The sequence below is a fragment of the Eleginops maclovinus genome, chromosome 17 (genome assembly GCF_036324505.1).
Source record: "Eleginops maclovinus isolate JMC-PN-2008 ecotype Puerto Natales chromosome 17, JC_Emac_rtc_rv5, whole genome shotgun sequence".
NCBI lineage: Eukaryota > Metazoa > Chordata > Actinopteri > Perciformes > Eleginopidae > Eleginops > Eleginops maclovinus.
The window spans coordinates 16,782,106-16,806,528 of record NC_086365.1 but is presented as its reverse complement, the minus strand read 5'-3'; the positions used below and the strand labels follow the sequence as shown (position 1 = coordinate 16,806,528).

Here is a 24,423-nt window from a genome sequence, read left to right as displayed (position 1 = left end):
TTATGTACACTGGAGTGTTTCCAAACATGTCTGAGATGTCCTTTCGTCGTACATTTTACTAATTTGTTAATTTTAGGAATCTCAAAGTCAATGTAATTGTTATGCTGCTGTAAAGAAACCATTTCCCAATATGGTATCGGAAAAGTATATCTTACAAAGACTAATAAGCAGTATAATTATACCACGCTGAAACTATTGGATATTTGCATTCTACTGTTTCCAATATAGTGAAGTGTTGGTTCAAAAATCATATAGTACATTATAGTTTTCATAAAGCAAAACGTGCAGTATGAGCCTCCGGTGTAAAAATAACAGTATGATGTAAATTAAAATGCAATTAGGGGAGAAGAAAGTTAAACGCTGTAACTAAGAAGTTGTGTAAGAAAGGGTTTGGCCTAACAACACCTCACAATAATAAATAATATACAGTCTTTTTGCTGAGTCATGATGAGTGATAGGAGTATAATATTTGGTTTCTCTGTGCAGGTTATATTATTGTGAGGTTCAGTGAAGTTTCTTCGTAGTGTATTTTAGTACTGATGTATTAATGTTGTAGAACTATATGTATTATAGTAGTTTATTGAATGGCCATAACTTTTCTGTTAAATCGTCAGATTTTAACGAAACAGCTGAATTCAGTTCCAGCGCATGCTCAGTAACAACCAAAGAGCTCGGCCAATCCTGTGCGCGCAACAGTACAGCCATATTTGCATCAGATGCGTATAAATTTGAGCATCCGGCCCTCTCTCCTGTCATTCTTTTGAGAAACTCCAGAGAAAGAAATCATGCCTGAGTCTGCCAAGATAGCAAAGAAGGGCTCCAAGAAAGCCGTGTCTAAAGCCACCAAGACCGGCAAGAAGAGGAGAAAGTCCAGGAAGGAGAGCTACGCCATCTACGTGTACAAGGTGATGAAGCAGGTGCACCCCGACACCGGCATCTCCTCCAAGGCCATGGGCATCATGAACTGCTTCGTGAGCGACATCTTCGAGCGCATCGCCGGGGAGGCCTCCCGTCTGGCTCACTACAACAAGCGCTCCACCATCACCTCCAGGGAGATCCAGACCGCAGTCCGCCTGCTGCTGCCCGGAGAGCTGGCCAAGCACGCCGTGTCCGAGGGCACCAAGGCTGTGACCAAGTACACCAGCTCCAAGTAAACCCGACAGACCCACAAACACAATGGCTCTTTTAAGAGCCACCCACTTCATCTGAGTGCTTTCCTTTGAATTACCTTGTCTAATAGATGTGTTTTCAACCACCATGTTCACATGCCCCTACTCCTGGCTTATATTCTCCTTGTGTGTATCCATCCTGACGTGTTCTTTGTGTCACTGTTGCTGCTTAAACTCCTATTTACTATGTCCCCATAGTGGTCAATAAAGGTGCATTTTATCTTATGTATGACTCATCTTATCCATGGTGACAACTAGAGACCATTTTTGAGGTGGCTTTGACATTATTTGGGGGCAATAAAGAGCATATACACTCACAACTGATGTGGCTGTGAAGTTCTAATACGAAGTGGAGTTACACGTATGAGTTTTCTTATGCATACAAAGAAGAATTGACATAGGACACTATATTTATTGACACACTATATTTGAAGGGATAGCAGTGCGGATTTAAAAGAGGAAATGTGCAACATGTCTTCTAATGTAATGCATTATGTTTTTCTGGGGTGGATAAGATTCAGAGTCAGTGGGGTCCCAGGCTTTGTGGATGAGGTAGCAAAGGGGAAGCATATGTTTAATATACTGGGTATTTTTTGAGAAGACAAAGAACATTTCTGATATTTATAAATGAAAAAAAAAAACCTTAATTAGTGCCACAGAGGGCACATTTACATTGTTTTAGCAAAAATATTAAATAAGAGGAATCTTCAAAATATTAAATATACAAACATAGATATAGAAGGTAATAATGTTGTCCGTTAAATGTTTGGACGTTAAACTGTATGTTGGTGGGTCTGCTATTTTAGTTATAAATATATTACACCCTGTTAATAATCACTAAGTATGACACCACATTGAGACTGTCGCTGATAACCTTTTATCTCTTTCAGAAAATACTTATTCAAACTGTAACGTCTGCTTCGATAAAGCCCGCGGACGCGAGGCGGAAGCTCTGCCACAATGGGAGGGCAGACAGACCTGTCTTCTGATTGGACGATCGAAGTTACTGATCAATCTGACCAATGAGCGAACAGCTGTGTTCCTATATATTCTGGTGAGAACGCTGATTGAATTACTTTCTTCTTAGTCTCAAAAAATACCTTTATTGAAAATGTCTGGCCGCGGAAAAGGTGCAGCAAAGACCAGGGCGAAGGCCAAGACCCGCTCCTCCCGTGCCGGGCTCCAGTTCCCCGTCGGCCGTGTGCACAGGCATCTGAGAAAGGGTAACTACGCCCAGCGTGTCGGTGCCGGAGCCCCGGTGTACCTGGCCGCTGTGCTGGAGTACCTGACCGCTGAGATCCTGGAGCTGGCTGGAAACGCCGCCCGGGACAACAAGAAGACCAGGATCATCCCCCGCCACCTGCAGCTTGCCGTCCGCAACGACGAGGAGCTCAACAAGCTGCTGGGAGGAGTGACCATCGCTCAGGGAGGCGTGCTGCCCAACATCCAGGCTGTGCTGCTGCCCAAGAAGACCGAGAAGGCCCCCAAGAAGTGAGCACCCTCAACCTGCTTCAACAAACACCCAAAGGCTCTTTTAAGAGCCACCCACCTCCCTCTAAAAGAGAACTCTCCTTTCTACTGTCATCACTTTAGGTTTATCATCACATTATTAATGAGGAAGTGTTGTTTACTGCTGACAGTCCTCCTGAATTACAAGCTACAATGTTTGTTTGGCCCATCTATTGGTAATAATGATATAACACTAATGGCCCTTTACTGCAGTTCATTATATTCCAGCATCGTTAAGCAGTGCTTTACCTGGAGCCGACATGCTGCAGCATTTTGTTTACAGATATTACAGTTCCCGCTTTTAACCACCAGGGGTCAGTGTTCGACCACAAACGGTTAGAGCTGAACACAAGAGGCCATAAATAGTGTTGTAACATTTAAATCATGCTGATATAAACTAGGGGGTGTGGTTATGGCAATGGAAATCTCAGGTCCCGAGTTCTTCCAACAATGCAGCATATTATAAATAGGACACAACACAAGAAAATAAAACAGTGGCTAGACCACTATACTTCATCTGCACTACTATAAGTAAGGTGAAATATTTTAATATTGTACAGTGAAACCAAATTAAATACTGTGACAGACTTTTTTTAGACTTGTGTAATGCAACGAGGTAAATGTTGTGGGTTATGGAGGCACTTTACAGAGCTCAGGCGTTTAGCAGTATTATTGAAACTGTCCGAGTCTGTTGGTGTTCACTGTTTGGATCAACTGACTGATGAGTTACACATTTCGATCCTTTGAGCCACGTCATGACCACTGGATGTCAGTGTCTCACCATTTGGGATCCTGTATGAGGGCAGTAATATAAAAGATAGAACACGAGGCACTTTTAATTATCCCAAAGTTTTGGCACATGACGGAACAACGGGAAATGGATTTACACATATACCTATATTGAGTTTAAAGGATTCATAACGAGTTATAAAGCACCATGCTGTCATAATCATACAGGAACGATTAGATTATCAATAAAGTATTTCAGGACCGGTTTCTCTTTAAGTGGGTTTAGGGGGCTCTTAAAAGAGCCGTTGTGTTTGGGAAGTGGCGTGAGGTGTGTCTAAGCCCTCTCTCCGCGGATCCGGCGGGCCAGCTGGATGTCTTTGGGCATGATGGTGACCCTCTTGGCGTGGATGGCGCACAGGTTGGTGTCCTCGAACAGGCCGACCAGGTAGGCCTCGCTGGACTCCTGCAGAGCCATGACGGCGGAGCTCTGGAAGCGCAGGTCGGTCTTGAAGTCCTGAGCGATCTCCCTCACCAGGCGCTGGAAGGGCAGCTTGCGGATCAGCAGCTCGGTGGACTTCTGGTAGCGACGGATCTCCCTCAGAGCCACGGTACCGGGCCTGTAACGGTGAGGCTTCTTCACGCCGCCGGTGGCCGGGGCGCTCTTACGGGCAGCCTTGGTGGCCAGCTGCTTCCTGGGAGCCTTTCCTCCGGTGGATTTACGGGCGGTCTGCTTGGTTCTTGCCATCTTTGCGAAGTCTGATTCTCTGTGGAAAAGTAGTAACGCTCTCTCTGCGACAGAGCTGCTTATATAGCCAGAGCTGGAGCAGCAACGACGCTGATTGGTCAGATTTAATCACGTGACACACCATAAGGGGACACAACCCCGTAATGTTTTTCCCAACTTTATTTAAAACTCAAAAACAAAGTACAAGAGCCAAACGAAAAACAGATTAAGTTAAATCCTATAAAAACAAACAAGGTATTTTTAAACATTAAATAATAACTTATTAGGATTAAACACTGAATTACTAAATGATGGTAATACATCAGTTGTGATATATAAATTCTATTCATTGCTTTACTGTTTTCTGATTGACTAAATGATCGTTATAGAGTGACACATCCAACCTTATTTTAATATAAATTTACCAAAAACAGATTCAGATACGATATTCTTCATTCATTTTATTGAATGAATAAATAATACTCTACAATAAAAACATTGATATTGCTGGGACTCATTTTCTACTGACCATACTCGATGTAACTATTTACTAACAAAGTATTTACACATTATTTAAAATGATCATGTTTATGAGGAATGTGTTACTTAACACTAGTTATCCAGTATAAAAACACCATGGTCTAATTCAATATGTATTATAACCATTATAACTGGTTTCTATGCAAATGGAGATTTATTTGAAGTATAATATATATTGGATCGAAACGTTTTCTTTAGTGCTGCATTCAGATATGTGATTATGACTTTGCTTATGTTTCTGTATCTCATGTGATGAAAATGAAACTCACATATTTATCACATTAGATACATGGGGCAGTGTTGGTTGTTTCATGTAGTTATGTGAAGCCCTAGACACTAAATCAGAGTTGTATGTATAAATATTGTAATATAAAAAGGAGTAAAGCTCTCTGGAGGATGTGGGTGGCTCTTAAAAGAGCCTTTTGTAGGTGAAGTAGAGGATGGGTTTACTTCTTGGCTGGTTTCTTGACTGCAGCCTTCTTCGCTGGTTTGGCAGCTTTGGCTTTAACCACCTTTTTCACCGCCTTCTTGGGGGTGACTGCCTTCTTGGGGGTCGCTGCCTTCTTGACCAGCTTCTTCTTGGGGCTCTTTGTGGCCTTCTTCACGGGGGTTTTCTTGACTGCAGCAGCGGGCTTCTTCGCCGCCTTCTTGGGTGTTGCTGCCTTCGCCTTCTTAGCTGCTGGTTTCTTGACGGCGGTTTTCTTGGCTGCTGCCGCTGCCGGCTTCTTGGCTTTGGCTGCGGGCTTCTTCGCTACCTTCTTGGGCTTCTCGGCCGCCTTGGCTGCCTTGAAGGAGCCGCTGGCTCCGGTTCCCTTGACCTGCACCAGGGCTCCACTCTCCACTAACTTTTTCACGGCGCGTTTCACCTGGTTGGCGTTATCGATGCCTTTAGCGGCCAGCTCCTTCTTCACCACGAAGTAGGAAATCCCTTTGCGGTCCTTGGAGTCGGTGACAGCTTTCAGCACGAGGTCAGCGGCACTAGGGCCCGCCTTCTTCGGCTTGGTGGCTTTCTTCTTCGGGGACTTGGCTGGAGCGGCGGGAGCTGGAGCGGGTTCTGCCATGTTGCTTTCAATAAGATTACAAGAGGATTCTCTGCACTGAGTCTGGAGAGACTGATAGAGAAATCCCAGCAAAGAGAGGCTCTTAAACACACCATGAGAACCGTAGAGACTCAACCTCAGCCTCCTCACGGGAGCAGCAGGAATACTGTGCCACTTTGTGTTTTCTCCTCACGGACAAATGTAATAAAATCACACCTGGAGGAGACAATACCGTGTCAAATACTCCCTAAATGATAGCAAAGGAGTTTATCTTCGTGTAAAAGTTAAATTAACAGTAATATTTGTTTATATTATTACTGGGAAGACTCTGAACATCCCCAAACTACTGCCGTGTTAGTCGCTAATCTGTGACTTTCCTCACTAAATGTCTTCCTAAATACTTTTAAATAGTTTATAATCCTATAAAAACTACATAGATGTTGAGAGTAGATGTTTGTTAACAGATTTATGTGTACACAAAGTAGTAGGTTTGATCAAATTTGTATGAAACGGAGGTTACCTTGAACTCTGCAAACACAGTCAAAAGAGGCTTAGGTCTGTGCTCCTGCTCTGATGGAGAGCCGGTGAGTTTTGTTTTATTCTGCTTAAGAAATCCCTCATTGAAGAGGATTTACAAGTATGTCTTACACATCCAAGTGAATGCACATACAATTTGTGTTTATTTATACAAGTTATTCTCTACTTGAAATGACCTGTAACGTTTGTGCTGCAGTAAACCTGTTGGAGCAATTCACATTATTTTTTTTAAGTATGTGTTGTTCTAGTTAAAAGTGGTTTATATGCTTTTTATTTTGAATGCATCTTTGGGCACCTGGTGTAATTGTATATATTGGAGATAGGTGGTGGTGGGAGCCAGAACTAGTAGGCAAATCGTTTTTTACCAGGACGAACGTTTCGAACGTCTTATTTTGTTTCATTTAATATAGAAAAAGGTGTAAAGCAGGGATACCTTCTGAGCAGAGGCGTTATATGTACTCGCGATAAATCCATCAATAAAATAAATACATAATGAAAAATTAATATCAGCAACCAACTGGCCATGCGTCTAAAATTACATCCATCGGCTACGCAGATTATGTCACGAGCATCATAAAAAATAAATAGAAATGGATGTTCTAACAAACCACCCAAATGAATTGGCATCAGGAGCAAAATTAGAGCACAATAAATCTTTGGGTCAGTGCTGACAAGGCCAAACGGGAGATAAGCATTCAAGTGAAAAAATACATAAAAATTCTTGGATGAACCATCTGTGCTGACCTCTTAGCCCTTTAGCTACGCGCCAAAAGCAACAGCCATCGCCTTGTGGCAGGACAGGGGGAAAAATTAAATCAAACCTATACTACCTGATAGTGAAACGAGAGTGGGCAATCAAGAGGATGATTGACACCTTTGTGCTGTTGATGAAAAGCCTACACTTATTATGACATGCTGTTTTCCCAAGAAGTTAGACTGAATACCACAATGATGTTGAGGATCTGTGTAAACTGTGGTGTAAGGGTAAATGTATGATATGTATTTTTCAAACAAAAATATGTAACTATAATTAGAATAAATTATATATTCCCTGGAAGACTGCTCTTGTTTTTATAAATCGCAAAAAAAAAGCAAAGCCTGCATGTCATTCAACCGCAAGAGCGGGAGTCTGATCCAGGCAAGAAACAAAGGGGATTCTTGAGGACTTCTTCGGAGAAACCAAGCTTTATTGGGGAGTTTTTTCATTCAACCCAGGAGCTGTTTGGGGAAACCATTCATCCTTCCCCTCTTCAGTTTAACCTGCACTGCTGTAATCTACCCTGGCCTGTTTCACCCTCAGATAAGTTATGTAATGAAAACTGTGCTGAACTAAATTGGGAGAATACATTGATTGAACTCAAAGAACAAGTAAAACAAAAGGGAAAATACAAATGATAAAATAAAGAATCATCATTAAATCATTCATACTCAGTAAGATCCTTTTCTTGGCAAATATTTTCCCCACACACCCAAATAGTTAAACAACTAAACAAACAAAGGGTAAATTTGGTGTTGGGCACAACCAGGGAGATGACCAAAGATGTATTATTTAAAAGTAGGGAATATGCAGGCCTGGGATCCATAGACCTAGATAAACTTAAAATGACCGTTTCTTTAAAATATTACAGCTGTTATCTCAGAACGCACTTTGGGTCGGGGATACATCGGGATGGAAAAAAGGAGAGGCAGAGCTAAGCATGGACCTTATTATAAATTAGTATATGCTGATTTTATAACTGAGTAATATCAGAGGAATTCACTGAATATTTTCCATGTTTTCAAACATGTTCTGTTTGATTTCATCATTATATATTCTCCCCTCTTTTTTCCTCTGTCTGAACTGCAATCGTTTAGTTCCTTGCCAAGCTCATAATGTTCATTGTCCGTCAGATTGGCTCTTACAGAAGTATCCTTTAGATATTTTTGCACATAAGTAAAAAAAGAAACAAGACATTTAGGATAATCTTTATTCATCCCATATCATGGACATTTGTCACATGATATAAATCATACAAAAAAAATGTGCAAATGTTTTGCCAAATTAGCACAATACCTCACGCTATATTGCATATTTAAAGAATGCTATGACAGTTACTTCAGAAGTCAGAAGGTCAGAAGTATCTGAAATGTAAAAACCTACATATACATTTTGATCTCTTCATGCGCCCCCCTCCCCACTACAGTTCTCGCCGGTCGCATCGTCCTGACGTTTTTGTTGTTGTTTTTCCCCCGGTTCATCGACAGTTATTGCCACCAAAGAAGCCAGAAAAATTCCGAAATACCCCCTACCGTCTTGCCTAAAAGTAGGGCGTCCAATTTCTTATTATTTTTAGTGCAGGCCCCACCTACCTGAAAAGCCTGTGTCTATGTTTTAACAACATCAGACATGTTCAAAGACCATTCTTGATCTTAAGTGTATTCATAGGATATATTTTGCCTGTCATAAGTAATATCCATTGACCTCCGACATCAACTGATCTAGCTTAAACTTCAGAAATCTATAAAAACAGAGTAATGTCTAAAGAGGTTTCTTGATTTTTTCAATCTAGAATTTGTAATAAAGGTTATGAAAGTTACATTATTTTATTTATCAATTATCATCCCATTTCAATTTGTAAAATAAGCATTATGAATAAATGATAGATTCTTAAAAATAAAAATATGCATAAGAATGAAAAAAAATCGTATGATATCAAACAAGGGTCACACACATTTTTTTAAATTTCATTTAATATACGTAATTTTTCTTTTGGCTTTTTTTTGTAATTTGCCATACAAACTCATCACTTGTCACACAGGGCGGTAGTTGCCTTGGGCAAAGCACTGAGCCCCACACTACCTTAATATGTGACACAAATAAAGAGGTTTTAATCCTCTGCTTCTTCTTACTCATAGTGTTACACAGATTACAAATCTAAATTTGTTTACATTTTTCTCCAATTTATTTACAAAAAAACATAAATGTTGTGTGATGTTGACAGTATGAGAGCCGTTGTGTCCTACAGGGTTGGATATATCTGTCTAACACATTTCAGATTGTAATTATAGATGTTAATAGTCATACTGTATGAATAAGGTTGTGTTCTGATATACATTAGACAATCTGAGCTAAATTGAGGTCTCTCCCTGTTGAGTAACAAAGACTGTATTTAGAACACAGTCAGTGGCCTGTCCTGATGTGAGTGTGTTTGCAGACACCAGAATAACCTCTGTTAAACAAAAAGGAGTTTACAAATTCGGACTTTTTTCACATTGAGTCTTTAATCCAACATCTCATTTCACTATATGACTAGTTTTAGAGGGATTATAAGGTATTTTAAATCCTTTAAGAGATAAATTACAGAGAAAAGTCGCCGATCGCTACCACTCACGGCAGTAGTTTTAGAAGGTTTAAAGGCTTCCTAATGAAAAATCAGATCTATTCAAAGCTTTATTTGACCTATACATAAAGATAAACTAATTTGCTATCAATACGATAAAGTGTTTTAATGTTACTCTTTCTCTAAATGTGTATTTTATACAGTTTCTGCTGAAGAGAAAACACAAAATGGCACAGCTTTCCTGCCGCTCCTGTGTGAGACACACTGGGTTGAGTCTCTACGGTTCTCATGGTGTGTTTAAGTTCCTCTCTTCGCTGGGATTTCTCTATCAGTCTCATCAGACCAGAACCGAGAATCCTACAGACAGCATCATGGCAACAGAAGAAGCTCCCGCTGAAGTCGCTGCCGTCCCGGCAAAGGCACCGGCAAAATCCCCGAAGAAGAAGACGGCAACCAAGCCGGCCAAGAAGGTTGGTCCCGGCGCCGCTGAGCTTATTCTGAAGGCTGTCATTACCTCCAAAAACCGCAAAGGGATCTCTTACATCGCAATGAAGAAGGAGCTGGCCGCTCAGGGCTACGAGCACACCGCTCACATCAAGAGAGCTGTGAAGAAGTTGCTCGAGAACGGTTCACTTGTGCAGGTCAAGGGATCCGGAGCCAGCGGCTCCTTCAAGGCAGCCAAGGCGGCCGAGAAGCCCAAGAAGGTAGCGAAGAAGCCCGCAGCCAAAGCCAAGAAGCCGGCAGCGGCAGCAGCCAAGAAAACCGCCGTCAAGAAACCAGCAGCTAAGAAGGCGAAGGCAGCAACACCCAAGAAGGCGGCGAAGAAGCCCGCTGCTGCAGCCAAGAAAACCCCCGTGAAGAAGGCCACAAAGAGCCCCAAGAAGAAGCTGGTCAAGAAGGCAGCGACCCCCAAGAAGGCAGTCACCCCCAAGAAGGCGGTGAAGAAGGTGGTTAAAGCCAAAGCTGCCAAACCAGCGAAGAAGGCTGCAGTCAAGAAACCAGCCAAGAAGTAAACCCATCCTCTACTTCACCTACAAACGGCTCTTTTAAGAGCCACCCACATCCTCCAGAGAGCTTTACTCCTTTTTAAATACTACATTTTTACACAAACATACAACTGACACCACATAACTTCCAACAGAAAGTTGTCTTTATGTGTTTGCATCATCTATAAGCGGTGAAGTAACTTGATGTAAAACTTGATTTATGAACAGTAATGCCATGTTACCTGATAATCCAAATCATTCACACTGCTACAATACATGTTCAGTAGCTATTTTGGATATTACTTCACTTACAAAGGGCATACGGACACCCACGGTACATTCACTGAAAGAGAACTTTCCCTTAACACTTTATAATGTATAAACAGGACTCAATGTTCTCGCTCACATATCAATTATTTCCTCTACACATTTGTTCAAAAGTACATGCTGTTATTTTATGATGTCACACTGACTATAACCGGACCACCCTCTCCACCAGCAGCTGGAAAGATATCAGAACAGCAGGGAGACTTCACATCCCCCCTGGCTGAGACAGCTCATTGCTCCAGGTTTAGATTCTCCATAACCATGAACCATTTGCACATCTGTCATTTCAATTCTATTTTATGTAAACATGTAGACATCTTAATCTCCACAATAATATATATTTATACAGCCGCAGAAAACATTAAGAGACCACTTCAGCATTATCATGTTCTCTTGTATTATTCACAGACGTGTGTTTGAGTTCAATTATCTTTTTCATTTCATTGAATCTTAAAATACTGACCGTCTCTGTTGGGATTCAACAGAGACGGGAACGGCTGCCAGACAGACAACGATTTAACAAACATCTGGAGAGGTCTCTTCATTTTTTTCGGAGCTGAAATATATATATATATATATATATATATACATATATCTTTTCTACTGTATATACTTATATTTGCTGTTTATTTCATTATTTTATTATGTATTCCACTAGAATGGCATACAGTATGGCCATAATACAGTAACATCATAATTCAAATCAAACTTCAGTCAATCCCAAAGAAAATGATCAGCTGTCTAAAAGAATATAAATCATGTTATATAGGAAGTAAAACAGACATGTGCTTTGTAGAAATAGATTCATATTCTTGTATTTCGCATTACCTTTGTGTACTTTTTATACTTAAAGTATATCTAATATATTTTATAATAATAAGTGTGGTACTCTGGATCAAAACTCATCACATGCTTTATGTAATCGTGATTTCATGTCATTACAAATTAATGCAAATCTAACTGAGGAGATCAGATTAGCTCCTGGTTTTGATAATATGAATAGATAAGTTCCAAAACCATTATCTTTAGATGTTATGTGGGATATACTTTAAACCCAAATACTTTGTTTTTCTGTTACATCAGCCTGCCAAATGATCCTAAGTGTGCTTCACTTGTATCTTCAAAGTGTTCTTTCTGTTATAATATTTCTGTAATAATACACTCGTAATTTTTTAGTATATATGTATTTCATATTGTATGTTATTTGATGATTTAATAAACTGTGAGGTCTTTTTGTACTTTACACAGTCAAGTGACAAACCCTTCTCTGATTGGTCGATGAGCTTACCGCTCTACATGACCAATCAGCGGCCAGCTTCTTGGTATATAAGCTGCCTCCAGCGCCTCGAATGACATTGTGTTCTGCAAACCTAAACTAAACATGTCAGGAAGAGGCAAGACCGGAGGAAAGGCCAGGGCGAAGGCTAAGACCCGCTCCTCCCGTGCCGGGCTCCAGTTCCCCGTCGGCCGTGTGCACAGGCATCTGAGGAAGGGTAACTACGCCCAGCGTGTCGGTGCCGGAGCCCCGGTGTACCTGGCCGCTGTGCTGGAGTACCTGACCGCTGAGATCCTGGAGCTGGCTGGAAACGCCGCCCGGGACAACAAGAAGACCAGGATCATCCCCCGCCACCTGCAGCTCGCCGTCCGCAACGACGAGGAGCTCAACAAGCTGCTGGGAGGAGTGACCATCGCTCAGGGAGGCGTGCTGCCCAACATCCAGGCTGTGCTGCTGCCCAAGAAGACCGAGAAGGCCCCCAAGAAGTGAGCACTCTCAACCTGCTTCAACAAACACTCAAAGGCTCTTTTAAGAGCCACCCACCTCCCTCTAAAAGAGAAGTGTCCTTTCATTAACTTGTTTTGCCACTGATCGTTAAAGTTCACCTAACAATGAAGAGTGTCTGCTCTCTGGGGGCCACAATACTAAACTACGTTTCCTTACATAAAAGCAATTTCCTTTAATTCATTATGCTACATAAAATAATTCACAAAACTGTTATATTAAAAGTGTTTATTGTCTTTCAGTGACTGCTATTGTAAGTCGCTGATTTGCATAGCGCTGCCATAATCCTAGATATTTACATTTTGTACATAATGTAATAAACAGTATTTCACTTTACCTTAAATATTACATTTGAAGTCCGTATGCTCAGTGGTGACTCATCATTAGCACAGGTGGCACAGCGATCAGCAGAAATTAAGAGGAACTCCCAGCACGATGTTTATAGTCAGTTTTGTACATTAAAAAACGCCACTATATCGTATTCAATTTGCATGTATAATATAGTCTTTCTGGATATTGTTATTCTATACTTTATTTGTATGTGTTTTATGTCCTATAGATTATGTTGCATTGCTTGGGAAACCTGGGCAGTTTTTCATTGCCATATCTACAATGGTCCCACTGCTCAAGACAATAACATTTGAATCCTGAATATTGTACGTTCAATTTAAACAACAGAAAAAGGTCCAGGTTTTGGGGTATTTTAACCTTGAGATACCCGATATATATATATAAGTTTTAAAATGTTTTTTTTCTTTTTTCTTTCCCAGGTTCGGAAGTATTTCTGATACTGAAGTGCACTAAGTACTAACTACACAACAAGCTGTCTTAATCTGCATAATGCCACACAATAGTTAACGTGTAATACTCCAAATATATAGCCGTCTTTAAACTGTCCCATAAGGGTTTATTATGCTCATAAACTCTTCATATACAACATAAAGGGCATATTACAGAGTCCTTGAGGATAAGAAAATGAAGAGATGAAGGATTATAATAATCAACGAAAAGTGAACAACAGGGGAACGATGCCAAGTTTGTCCGCGCTCAGAGAAGTTAAGCTGGCTGTTCTCCTATACGTCCGCAGGGACGGGATAAATACTGCGGTTGAGCCGGAAAGCACTCATTCGTTTCTGACGATCCAACCACTACTGAGTTTATCATGTCTGGAAGAGGAAAAGGAGGAAAGGGGCTCGGTAAAGGAGGCGCTAAGCGTCACCGGAAGGTGCTCCGTGACAACATCCAGGGCATCACCAAGCCCGCCATCCGCCGCCTGGCTCGCCGCGGTGGAGTGAAGCGTATCTCCGGCCTGATCTACGAGGAGACCCGTGGTGTGCTGAAGGTGTTCCTGGAGAACGTGATCCGTGACGCCGTCACCTACACCGAGCACGCCAAGAGGAAGACGGTGACCGCCATGGATGTGGTGTACGCTCTGAAGAGGCAGGGCCGCACCCTGTACGGCTTCGGAGGATAGACTGACCCGCTGACCGAACACACAACGGCTCTTTTAAGAGCCACCCAACTCACTAACAGAGCTCTTATCCCGGCTGTGCGTTTTACCTACATGTTAACTAAACTCAGTAATAAATGTGGTAACCACCATTAAAACTTAATTTGTCCACAACAAACACTTTAAGTGCTGGACCACACTTACTCATTCTTTGAATTCAGGTGTTGTTTTGAGTCCTATTTTCCCAGGTGACCAAAAGCGAGCATCTGCCTTTGCAAATGGCGTGAGTGGTATATCTATCATGTTAAGATTGTATACTAATTGCGTGTGACGAAAATAAATGGATATATACATTCAACATGAGTAACAGAAATGAAATAGGGCCATCCTATTAAGGTGAGATGTGCCTATGTTAATCCCTCTGTGGAAATGGTACAGGTTCACACGGGGGTATGAAATGCACATTAAAACGGAAAATAATAAAAGGACAAGGATAGCTATTTAATATGTTTTGTGAAAGTGGGATGACCGTCTACATGTGGTTGTAATTCTTGAATTAAATGCTTTATTTTTTAGTAAACTGCTTATCGGCATCTGTCACATTACAGCATTTTAATGACCCAGGAGACATTTATTGTAGACATACTGATGGAGAGGAGGACTCAGAACAGACTGCTGTTTATCATGGATAAATACAGATCAATACATTCCAAACACATCCCACGCTTTCTGTAAAGTCACACCATGATCTCCTTAAGCGAGAGGCACTTCCGCATAGCTACTCTCTGACGCAGAAAAAACAACTAATAGCAGAGTGGGAACAGCACAGGCCTATTTGCATACAAGGGTTTAAGAAAGAGAAGTGCGCCGCCCAACCTCTCACTGTTCGGAAAACTCCGAAATCGTAACCATGCCTGAACCACCGAAAAATCCCGCACCCAAGAAGGGCTCCAAGAAAGCGGTCACCAAGACCACCGGCAAGAAGGACAAGAAGAGGAGAAAGACCAGGAAGGAGAGCTACGCCATCTACGTGTATAAGGTGATGAAGCAGGTGCACCCCGACACCGGCATCTCCTCCAAGGCCATGGGCATCATGAACTCCTTCGTGAGCGACATCTTCGAGCGCATCGCCGGGGAGGCCTCCCGTCTGGCTCACTACAACAAGCGCTCCACCATCACCTCCAGGGAGATCCAGACCGCAGTCCGCCTGCTGCTGCCCGGAGAGCTGGCCAAGCACGCCGTGTCTGAGGGCACAAAGGCTGTGACCAAGTACACCAGCTCCAAGTAGACCGTGCTGCCGCTTCTGTTGCAAACCAACGGCTCTTTTAAGAGCCACCCACTAAACCTAAACGTGCTGAATCCAACTTAGTAGCACCTTCTGTGTTTGTTACCCATTTGACGGTAACTTGTCAGTTTCCCTAGTTAATAAATCGATTTGAAGGTTTCTTAATTGTACTTCATCCTAGTACCTGATGTCCCCATACACCTGAATCATGCTCAACACGTGCTATCTTTCAATTCTGCTGTAGTCAGTGAATATTAGGACCAAGTACATGTTCATGTATCTTCAAGACGTTCAGTAACAAGTCTGGCTTCTTCAGCAATACAAATCTTGAGAAATGACACCTATGAATTAAAGTGGCGTTACAATCTTTCATTATCATTTCAATTATAATAATGTATATTGGGACTTTAGAGAAACGTGCTGTTACAAACAGTGCAGTACATACTAATCAGTAGTGATATGTTGCAATGTATTAAAGATTAAAATATATAACATCCATCTAAATGAATATATTTATTCTAACATGTAAACACAAGTAAATGGATGAACAAATCAGAAATGTCAAACTTAACATGCACATTTCAGAGCAGCTGTGACAAAGTGTATTTGATTCAGATCATTGCTTTGCTTTCTGTAACTTGTATAAAGCTGACTATAAAAACTCTACACTTTATTTCCCTCAGATAAAGACATTGTTTTGTTTTAGATGTATGAAGTATAAACGAGTATAAAGAAGAATAATTTTGCTAGACTTTAGTTATAGACAGTGTGTCTCCAAACAGTTTTATAAATCACAACGGACAACCAAATGAGCGCGAAATTTGAATGTTCAACACTCTACCAACCAATAGTTGAGCTGCAGTGTCACGTGCACACATCTGACCAATCAGCGTCGTTGCTGTTCCAGCTCTCGCTATATAAGCAGCTCTGTCGCAGAGAGAGCGTTACTACTTTTCCACAGAGAAGCAGACTTCGCTAAGATGGCAAGAACCAAGCAGACCGCCCGTAAATCCACCGGAGGAAAGGCTCCCAGGAAGCAGCTGGCCACCAAGGCTGCCCGTAAGAGCGCCCCGGCCACCGGCGGCGTGAAGAAGCCTCACCGTTACAGGCCCGGTACCGTGGCTCTGAGGGAGATCCGTCGCTACCAGAAGTCCACCGAGCTGCTGATCCGCAAGCTGCCCTTCCAGCGCCTGGTGAGGGAGATCGCTCAGGACTTCAAGACCGACCTGCGCTTCCAGAGCTCCGCCGTCATGGCTCTGCAGGAGTCCAGCGAGGCCTACCTGGTCGGCCTGTTCGAGGACACCAACCTGTGCGCCATCCACGCCAAGAGGGTCACCATCATGCCCAAAGACATCCAGCTGGCCCGCCGGATCCGCGGAGAGAGGGCTTAGACACACCTCACACCAAAACCCCCAAACACAACGGCTCTTTTAAGAGCCACCTAAACCCACTTAAAGAGAAACCGGTCCTGAAATACATTTATTTTCAAGTTGATATCCTAAACTAAACACTCCTTTATGATTATAACAGCATGGTTTATTTTAACACGTTCTGAATACATGAAGCCATCAAACTCTTACAATCGTCCTCTATGTGTGAATCCATTTCCAGTTTTTCAGTCATGTGCAGAATCATTGATAAAGTAAACCCTGTCTTACCTTTGCTACCTCTACCCTTTTGCTGTTTTGTTACCTGTGTTCTGCGAAGGTATTGCAAGTGGGCCACCGAAGTATATCTATCTAGATATATGTGGATATATACATGTCTTTAAAAAAAAATGTTATAACGTTTTTTAAAACCTTAAATTGAAGCTTCCTTGTAGGAACTGTCCCGCGGGACCACATTGATAATGCAGCTGTTAATTTTGGGGAAAAAAAAAAACACCATCTAAAACCAGGCCCCAAAATGAATGCATTTGTTTTGATGTTTGTTTGTTTTTCTGCTCCACTGTATGTGATTTAACAAACTACATCCGGTGTGTAACATATGTGCAATTGTTGTGTATATGAATGCATTTCTCAATGTCCAAATGAAATCGTTATTAATTTGCCTCCTGCAGCCCCTCACTCTGTAGCTTCTGTTTCTGTGTGATGCAGCTCCTTTTCTGAATGAAATAAAAAGTAATTTCAGAACTTTCTTTATCCTCCGTCTTGTTGATTTTCTTTTATTCTGGAGTCGAAAAAGGTTAGGAACAGCTGTCATACAGGACCTCATTACAGGGGGGACACTGATATCTAGTGGACTGTCAGCATGCAGCCCTGAAACAAACCTCAGTGATCATTTTAGTCTGTCAACTGAATATTTACAGTTCTTATTAAACCTGACATTTATTTACGCAAAATATTAAACTCGAATAATTATGAAGCTGGTTTTCTGACATCAGGCAAGTGAACCCTTCGGTTAATGAAGGGGGTGTTGGTGCCATTAGACATGAGGGTAATCTTATATTTTAAAGATGATTTCTGCAAGACTCGCCCACTTTGTAGTAATGCTGTTATTCAATATACATTATATTAGAGTTTTGTACAAGAGCTTCATTTCATGCAGATTGTGATTTGCAGCTCATCTGTTCATCACTGTGAAACATACACGTTAAACATCGACATCAATCTTTTATGTTATTTAATTGTTGCTTCGGGTTTGATTGATATCTAATGAAGTTAAATGAGAAATATATATTTTATTAATATATATTCGGACTTCAGGAAGCAGAGGACCGCCCCAACCCCAATACCTTCATGGGCATGGTGGACAGATTTCTGGGTGTACACAGGGACGGATTATGAGTCCGTGGGCCCCTGGGCCCAGACGACGAGACAAAGCCCCCCCCCCCAAACACACAAACGCCGCATTGGCACACAACCCAACTCCGCACAAATCAGCAGCGGTACACAGGTTGCGCTAAAAATACATTGTAGTTGATGAAACATCACTTTTGAACAAATCACTCACAGGAAGTTATGATCTGAAACGTAGGCTATATGTTTGTGTGAAGCAGGCTAACAATGATTATAGGCTATCATTAAACGCATCTCTTCCGGACTTTGCGCTGCGCAAACTCATTGACAATGTCATTAAAGTCCAATGACTTGGTCAGCTCACTCTCGATGGCCATCAGAGAAAGCCAGGAGAGACGTTCTTGTTTCATCTTCGTCCTTAATTAAGTTTTTATCCGACCCAGGATAGAGAATGATCGCTCACCTCCGCAGTTGGTTACAGGCAGTGTGAGGAATACCCGAAGCGCAACATAATGATAATAATAATATGAAGAAGAGAGTAAGATCAGTGTTATTTGACTAATATCTGAGGCGAATAACAACCCGTGGTGGTAAATGATTGAGGGGCCCTACATCAGGGGCCCATACATCTGGCCTGTATGCTTGCCCTGCACCATCGGACAACAGCAGCTACTGTGGACAGCGGACTAATGAAGCAGATAGAGGGGGGGGACATTTAATACCACACGTTATTTGATTGAGAGGCCCATTTCAGATATCAGGGGTGAATAACATAACCTGTGGTTTCAGGGCCCTATATGACATATCCTACCCCATGCTACCTGATTGAGGGGCCTTTTTCCTATATCAGGGATGAATAACACACACAACCTATGGTTCAGGGCCCGTGGCATATGATGGAGGGGCCCTATTAAGACATATTACATAATATAACCAGTGTTATATGGCTTTAGGGCCCCAATAAGATATCGGGATGTATAATGTTGTAGAAACAATATTGAAATGGTAGCGCAGAGGCTTGGGCTTCAGGGCCCCCTTGGCCCTTGGGCCCCTGGGCCTGGGCCCGGTATGCCCGTGCAGTAATCCATCCTTGGGTAGACACATACACAATAAACTGGAATGGATCAAAAACTACTGGTTTTATGAACATTTTATACCAGTGCCTTTAACCCTTAGATGATCGGTACCCGGCCCCACCCTCTCTTACCCGCCCCGCAGCTGAACGACTTATCCATGCCTTCAATTCCTCCGCCTTGATTACTGTACCTCACCTCTCTACGGCATCAGTTCAGCCTCCCTCAAGAGACTCCAACTGGTACAAGATGCAGCCGCCAACTCCTCAGACCAGGCACCACATCCCCCCAGCCCTCAAAGAACTTCACTGGCTTCACGTCTCCCACAGCAGCAATTAACCCTCACCCACAGCCGGTGGGTGAGGGTTAATGCAATTTTTGAAAGAATATCAAAAGGAAAAAAGATTGGGAGAGAAAGTGTGAAAAGAAGATGATTAGGGCACATTACAATAATTAGAGGAGTTAGAATAGGGGGACATTTTACATTTTGGAAAAAAGTCAGAATTCTGAAAAGAAAATCAAAAGGAAAAAAATGGGAGTTTTTAAAAGGAGACCATTAGGGCCTCATGAAGGAGTCCGAATAACGAGAACATAGTGAGCCATTTTTAAAAGTCCAAATTGTGAGAAAAAAGTCCAATTTTTTGTCATTTTTCACTCACTTATGGAAGCTTGGGGTAGTAATACAAACACTACAATTCCTTAAAATTTGAATCATAAAGATGTTTTTTGAGGAACAGCTGGAACACAAAATGATGAAACATTTTAATTATGAAGATCTTTCAAGAAAACCACCTCACCTCACCCTTTTGGCATCTAAGGGTTGAAGTGGATTATTTTGTGTTTCACCACTTCATTCATGTTTTGACTTATTGTATTGTTTCTGAGCTGAGTGTCTCAAAGATTCAGGGATTTATTGTCGTATGCAGAGTAGCGACAGTTTAGATATGGCAATGAAAAACGTACGTCTCCAACAATGCAACATATTTATATATAGGACATAAAACCAATAAATATAAAGTAAAGAAAAACAGATCAGAAATAAAATAGTTCAAGAGAGCGCTGCACAATGTGAAAGTAGAGTTTATATACACATGATTAGAATATGACATATACAATAACAGAATGTTAAATTTAATATTTCACACTGAGAAGAAATCAAATACTGTTTTTTATATAACACCTTGTAAGAACAGAAACAGATGAATGCTTTATGGAGGCACTTTAGGAGCTCAGGTGTTTCATAAGATCATATAAGATAAGATAGGACTTTATTTTTCCCGAAGGAAATTGTTGTGCCAGAGTTACAAAGATAGAACAAACAAAGCAGTATAATAGTAAAACTAACAGTGCTGTAAAAAGAGTTCATTAAATAACTACATAGACGATCAAAAAGCATGGTAGAAGTATTGAATTGTGCAAAAAAATATAATGGCAGAAACGTAACTGCACGTTGCTATTAAGCATTATTGCCCGTATATATAAAGCAGAGTGTTTTGTAATGATGGAAATGGTCTTAATATTGTTCATAGTGGTGGTGTGGAAGTTTCTGCATGTGATACAAAAGGACATCCCTGATTGTGGCATCCTAACATCTAATGAATGTACCAATGTTTTAAAATTGTCGTAACTATTAACTACTACTAATAACTATTTCAACTACCCATTTGCATGACCTGCATGAAAATCATTCAGCATGAAGAAGATGCAATGAGGTAGTAAATCAGACCATCATAAAACATATGCTTGACAAACGAGGAAGCCCCTAATCCTGGGACACATACTGTGCCATAGTGCATGCTGAGTCTTTAACTAAACTATGACTCAATGAACAATGCAGTTTCTGCTCTTTAAAATACCCTTTTGTATGTGTGTGATTTGTGTATCTAATAAGGAGCATTTTGTTGTGTCCATTATGTATTGTTCAAACTATTTAAAATAACGTTTTTTAAAAAGAGAGGCCTTATTGTGCCTGTCATGTCTTATTTTGGAAATCAACGCAGCCTGCGGGCGGAAGTCCTGTGATCTCGATGGTATTTTCCAGTCCGCTTCTGATTGGACAATCTGACTCCCGCTCCATGCAACCAATGAACGGTCAACACTGAGCCCTTTGTGGGTATATAAAGATGGCTGTTTTGCAAACACTTCATTCTGGGTTCATTCCACGAAGAAATAATACATAAACATGTCAGGAAGAGGCAAGACCGGAGGAAAGGCCAGAGCGAAGGCCAAGACCCGCTCCTCTCGTGCCGGGCTCCAGTTCCCCGTCGGCCGTGTGCATAGGCATCTGAGGAAGGGTAACTACGCCCAGCGTGTCGGTGCCGGAGCCCCGGTGTACCTGGCCGCTGTGCTGGAGTACCTGACCGCTGAGATCCTGGAGCTGGCTGGAAACGCTGCCAGGGACAACAAGAAGACCAGGATCATCCCCCGCCACCTGCAGCTCGCCGTCCGCAACGACGAGGAGCTCAACAAGCTGCTGGGAGGAGTGACCATCGCTCAGGGAGGTGTGCTGCCCAACATCCAGGCTGTGCTGCTGCCCAAGAAGACCGAGAAGGCCCCCAAGAAGTGAGCACCCTCAACCTGCTTCAACAAACACCCAAAGGCTCTTTTAAGAGCCACCCACCTCCCTCTAAAAGAGAACTCTCCTTTCTACTGTCATCACTTTAGGTTTATCACCACATTATCAATGAGGAAGTGTTGTTTACTGCTGCCATTGTTAAAGACTTCCAAATCTAAGTGTCAAACACTAAGGAGTGATCTATAAACTGATATAACATAAATGTCAGTTTAATTTATCAAGAAAAAATGTATGCTTCCTTCAGGATTGTCTTACTAAATAACAGCAAGTCCCAAAAGTATCTGAGAAATTAAACGTGAAACCCACAGCGCTGAGCAAATACCCTACATTTGCTTGTAGGTAAAAAGCACGATTATTTTATTGTATTTTTGTAAATACAGAACCTCTTTCTACAACTCTTCTGTTGTGTTGGAATAACAATCAAATGTAACTCCTGCTGTAATAGAACATAAAGTAATACCTCGTATGAATTGTGATTTTGAATTGGCCCTTTTATTTTATTTCACAATTAAAATGTGATATACATGTTCATCTCAACTCGTTTCAAGTCTCAGGACCCCAGGTTTTAACATCACTAAACTACACTACATCACTTGGTCTGTGAGCAATTACTTAAGAAACATGCTAACCAGTTTTAATATCACTATGGATTACATTTGATTCTATTCAATGGGGATTTAATGGCATGAAAGAAAACAATGTCTCGACAGCATCAAAATACAAAATAATTACACAACATTAACAGTAGAGTTGTGTCAAAGTGGTTAGGGGTTTGTCCTGGGGACTGGAAGGTCACCAGTTCAAGTCCCCGAAGACCAAGTGCCACCGTGGTGTCCCTGAGCAAGACACTGGTTACCTACACTGCTCCCCGGGCGCCGTACATAATGGCAGCCCACTGCTCCTAACACTAGGATGGGTCAAATGCAGAGACCGCATTTCGTTGTCCTAGTACTTGTACTCTGTGCAATGACAATAAAGTTGAATCTTATCTTATCTATCTTATCTTAAATACAATATATTCGCAATATCACTCACCTTAACATAAACATACAGTCGCTAGTAAAACATTTCAATATACAGTTTATTTCAATATTACATTTAAATATGCAATAATTATAATATCAATCTAAATGCCAGTTGGTTGTGTATAGCTCTCCAATTAGTCAATATCCCAGCTTGGCATCATGCTTAAAATATAGGCAATATTAGAGGTGGATTTCGGGTAAAATACACTCATTAAATACATTATTTATAAATTAGATTATTTTACTGCTTGTGCCAACATGTGAGGGTGTTATAAATCATTAGTGAGTTTTGGGTTTTTATTTTGAAGGACGGTTGTCCTTACCGGAAACCCAGCAGTAAACAGAGGAACAGAAAACACGTTGGATCAGTTTTAGACTGACTGGCTTCAACCACGTCCGCAGCCAGGCGATAAGTACCCACGATCATGGCGGATGATTCATCAGAATATCGACACTGCTCTGAAATCATGTCTGGAAGAGGAAAAGGAGGAAAGGGGCTCGGTAAAGGAGGCGCTAAGCGTCACCGGAAAGTGCTCCGTGATAACATCCAGGGCATCACCAAGCCCGCCATCCGCCGCCTGGCTCGCCGCGGCGGAGTGAAGCGTATCTCCGGTCTGATCTACGAGGAGACCCGTGGTGTGCTGAAGGTGTTCCTGGAGAACGTGATCCGTGACGCCGTCACCTACACCGAGCACGCCAAGAGGAAGACGGTGACCGCCATGGATGTGGTGTACGCTCTGAAGAGGCAGGGCCGCACCCTGTACGGCTTCGGAGGATAGACTGACCCGCTGACCGAACACACAACGGCTCTTTTAAGAGCCACCCAACTCACTAACAGAGCTCTTATCCTGATATCCACATCTTGTTTACAGTATGCCAACAACAATATCTGACCACCTGAAGCCTGTTGTGCTGAAGTCCTTCAAAACAACATGTGTTTTAATAAGTGGTACACATGAGAAATACTAGTGCACACATCAAAGACTAAACTAGATGCATTTAATATTAAACACGGCCGGAAAGATGGGTTTACATCCATGTAGGGAAGACTACTCAAATCCCTCATCAGTCCCACAGCAGGGCACTGCACACTCGCAGTAGAATGAACGGCCTTTTCTAAAAAAAACAACATTAAGACTAATATAACTATATTTACATTTATACTAAAGTGTAATGATACAAAATAATAATTCAGGGAATAAGTAATGACATCAGAATCAAGTTTATTCCCAAAGAAAAAAAGTTGTAAAAGTAGGTAGAAATATAAAGATAATAAAAGTATTTAAAAGAAACTCTTTAGCATTAAAAGAGGAAATGGTATTTACAAAGAATTGAATTTAAATATACAAAGTGAGAATCCGGCAGGATATGACAGACTCCAGTGAGCTGTATTTCAAAGGCTGTGCAGACATGTAGTCAGAGCTGAGCGTGAACATGGCTCACAGTATGTTGTTCACATGTGCATTTATGTAATGCATCATGTTTGTTGGGGGGGGACATGCATAACAAAATGAATGAAGAGCGCTGACTGACTCATTAATAGGGGACATTGAAATAATCGCTGAAATGCATTCATCCTTTTCTGTTGCTGTTACATTTGTCTATTTCGTTTTTTA

General features: G+C 41.6%; 7 protein-coding genes and 1 pseudogene across 7 annotated transcripts; 6 read left to right on the top strand and 2 right to left on the bottom strand.

The window, feature by feature from the left end:
• Window positions 1-186: 186 nt before the first annotated feature.
• Window positions 187-1,394, top strand: LOC134879140 (histone H2B 1.2-like). The gene has a single exon (XM_063905479.1). The coding sequence runs from the start codon at window positions 786-788 to the stop codon at window positions 1,152-1,154; it is 369 nt and encodes a 122-aa protein (XP_063761549.1). The 5' UTR covers window positions 187-785; the 3' UTR covers window positions 1,155-1,394.
• A 787-nt stretch (window positions 1,395-2,181) lies between these two features.
• Window positions 2,182-13,054, top strand: LOC134879307 (uncharacterized). Its single transcript, XM_063905757.1, is given in 4 exon segments — window positions 2,182-2,660; window positions 3,211-3,221; window positions 12,252-12,632; window positions 12,635-13,054. Coding segments are annotated over 4 exon segments (870 nt in total). The 5' UTR covers window positions 2,182-2,280; the 3' UTR covers window positions 12,733-13,054.
• LOC134879297 (histone H3) lies at window positions 3,727-4,168 on the bottom strand. The gene has a single exon (XM_063905748.1). The coding sequence runs from the start codon at window positions 4,150-4,152 to the stop codon at window positions 3,742-3,744; it is 411 nt and encodes a 136-aa protein (XP_063761818.1). The 5' UTR covers window positions 4,153-4,168; the 3' UTR covers window positions 3,727-3,741.
• Window positions 4,554-5,751, bottom strand: LOC134879295 (histone H1-like). Its single transcript, XM_063905746.1, has one exon. The coding sequence runs from the start codon at window positions 5,730-5,732 to the stop codon at window positions 5,118-5,120; it is 615 nt and encodes a 204-aa protein (XP_063761816.1). The 5' UTR covers window positions 5,733-5,751; the 3' UTR covers window positions 4,554-5,117.
• Window positions 9,857-11,427, top strand: LOC134879294 (histone H1-like; annotated as a pseudogene).
• A 750-nt stretch (window positions 13,055-13,804) lies between the features above and the next one.
• On the top strand, window positions 13,805-23,650 carry LOC134879305 (uncharacterized). The gene is made up of 3 exons (XM_063905755.1): window positions 13,805-14,109; window positions 16,333-16,720; window positions 23,274-23,650. The coding sequence occupies exons 1-3, from the start codon at window positions 13,824-13,826 to the stop codon at window positions 23,584-23,586; spliced, it is 987 nt and encodes a 328-aa protein (XP_063761825.1). The 5' UTR covers window positions 13,805-13,823; the 3' UTR covers window positions 23,587-23,650.
• Window positions 14,133-15,845, top strand: LOC134879303 (histone H2B 3-like). Its single transcript, XM_063905752.1, has one exon. The coding sequence runs from the start codon at window positions 15,022-15,024 to the stop codon at window positions 15,397-15,399; it is 378 nt and encodes a 125-aa protein (XP_063761822.1). The 5' UTR covers window positions 14,133-15,021; the 3' UTR covers window positions 15,400-15,845.
• Window positions 21,374-22,311, top strand: LOC134879299 (histone H2A-like). Its single transcript, XM_063905750.1, has one exon. The coding sequence runs from the start codon at window positions 21,390-21,392 to the stop codon at window positions 21,771-21,773; it is 384 nt and encodes a 127-aa protein (XP_063761820.1). The 5' UTR covers window positions 21,374-21,389; the 3' UTR covers window positions 21,774-22,311.
• Window positions 23,651-24,423: the final 773 nt, after the last annotated feature.

Excerpts from the sequence above, each read along its gene's own strand:
- LOC134879140 (XM_063905479.1), top strand. The coding sequence starts at position 786 with ATGCCTGAGTCTGCCAAGATAGCAAAGAAGGGCTCCAAGAAAGCCGTG.
- LOC134879297 (XM_063905748.1), bottom strand. The coding sequence starts at position 4,152 with ATGGCAAGAACCAAGCAGACCGCCCGTAAATCCACCGGAGGAAAGGCT.
- LOC134879295 (XM_063905746.1), bottom strand. The coding sequence starts at position 5,732 with ATGGCAGAACCCGCTCCAGCTCCCGCCGCTCCAGCCAAGTCCCCGAAG.
- LOC134879305 (XM_063905755.1), top strand. The coding sequence starts at position 13,824 with ATGTCTGGAAGAGGAAAAGGAGGAAAGGGGCTCGGTAAAGGAGGCGCT. Across the intron at positions 14,110-16,332 it reads CGCTCTGAAGAGGCAGGGCC|AGAGAGCGTTACTACTTTTC; the intron begins GCACCCTGTACG and ends GCTCTGTCGCAG. Across the intron at positions 16,721-23,273 it reads AACCTGTGCGCCATCCACGC|CATGTCTGGAAGAGGAAAAG; the intron begins CAAGAGGGTCAC and ends CTGCTCTGAAAT.
- LOC134879303 (XM_063905752.1), top strand. The coding sequence starts at position 15,022 with ATGCCTGAACCACCGAAAAATCCCGCACCCAAGAAGGGCTCCAAGAAA.
- LOC134879299 (XM_063905750.1), top strand. The coding sequence starts at position 21,390 with ATGTCAGGAAGAGGCAAGACCGGAGGAAAGGCCAGAGCGAAGGCCAAG.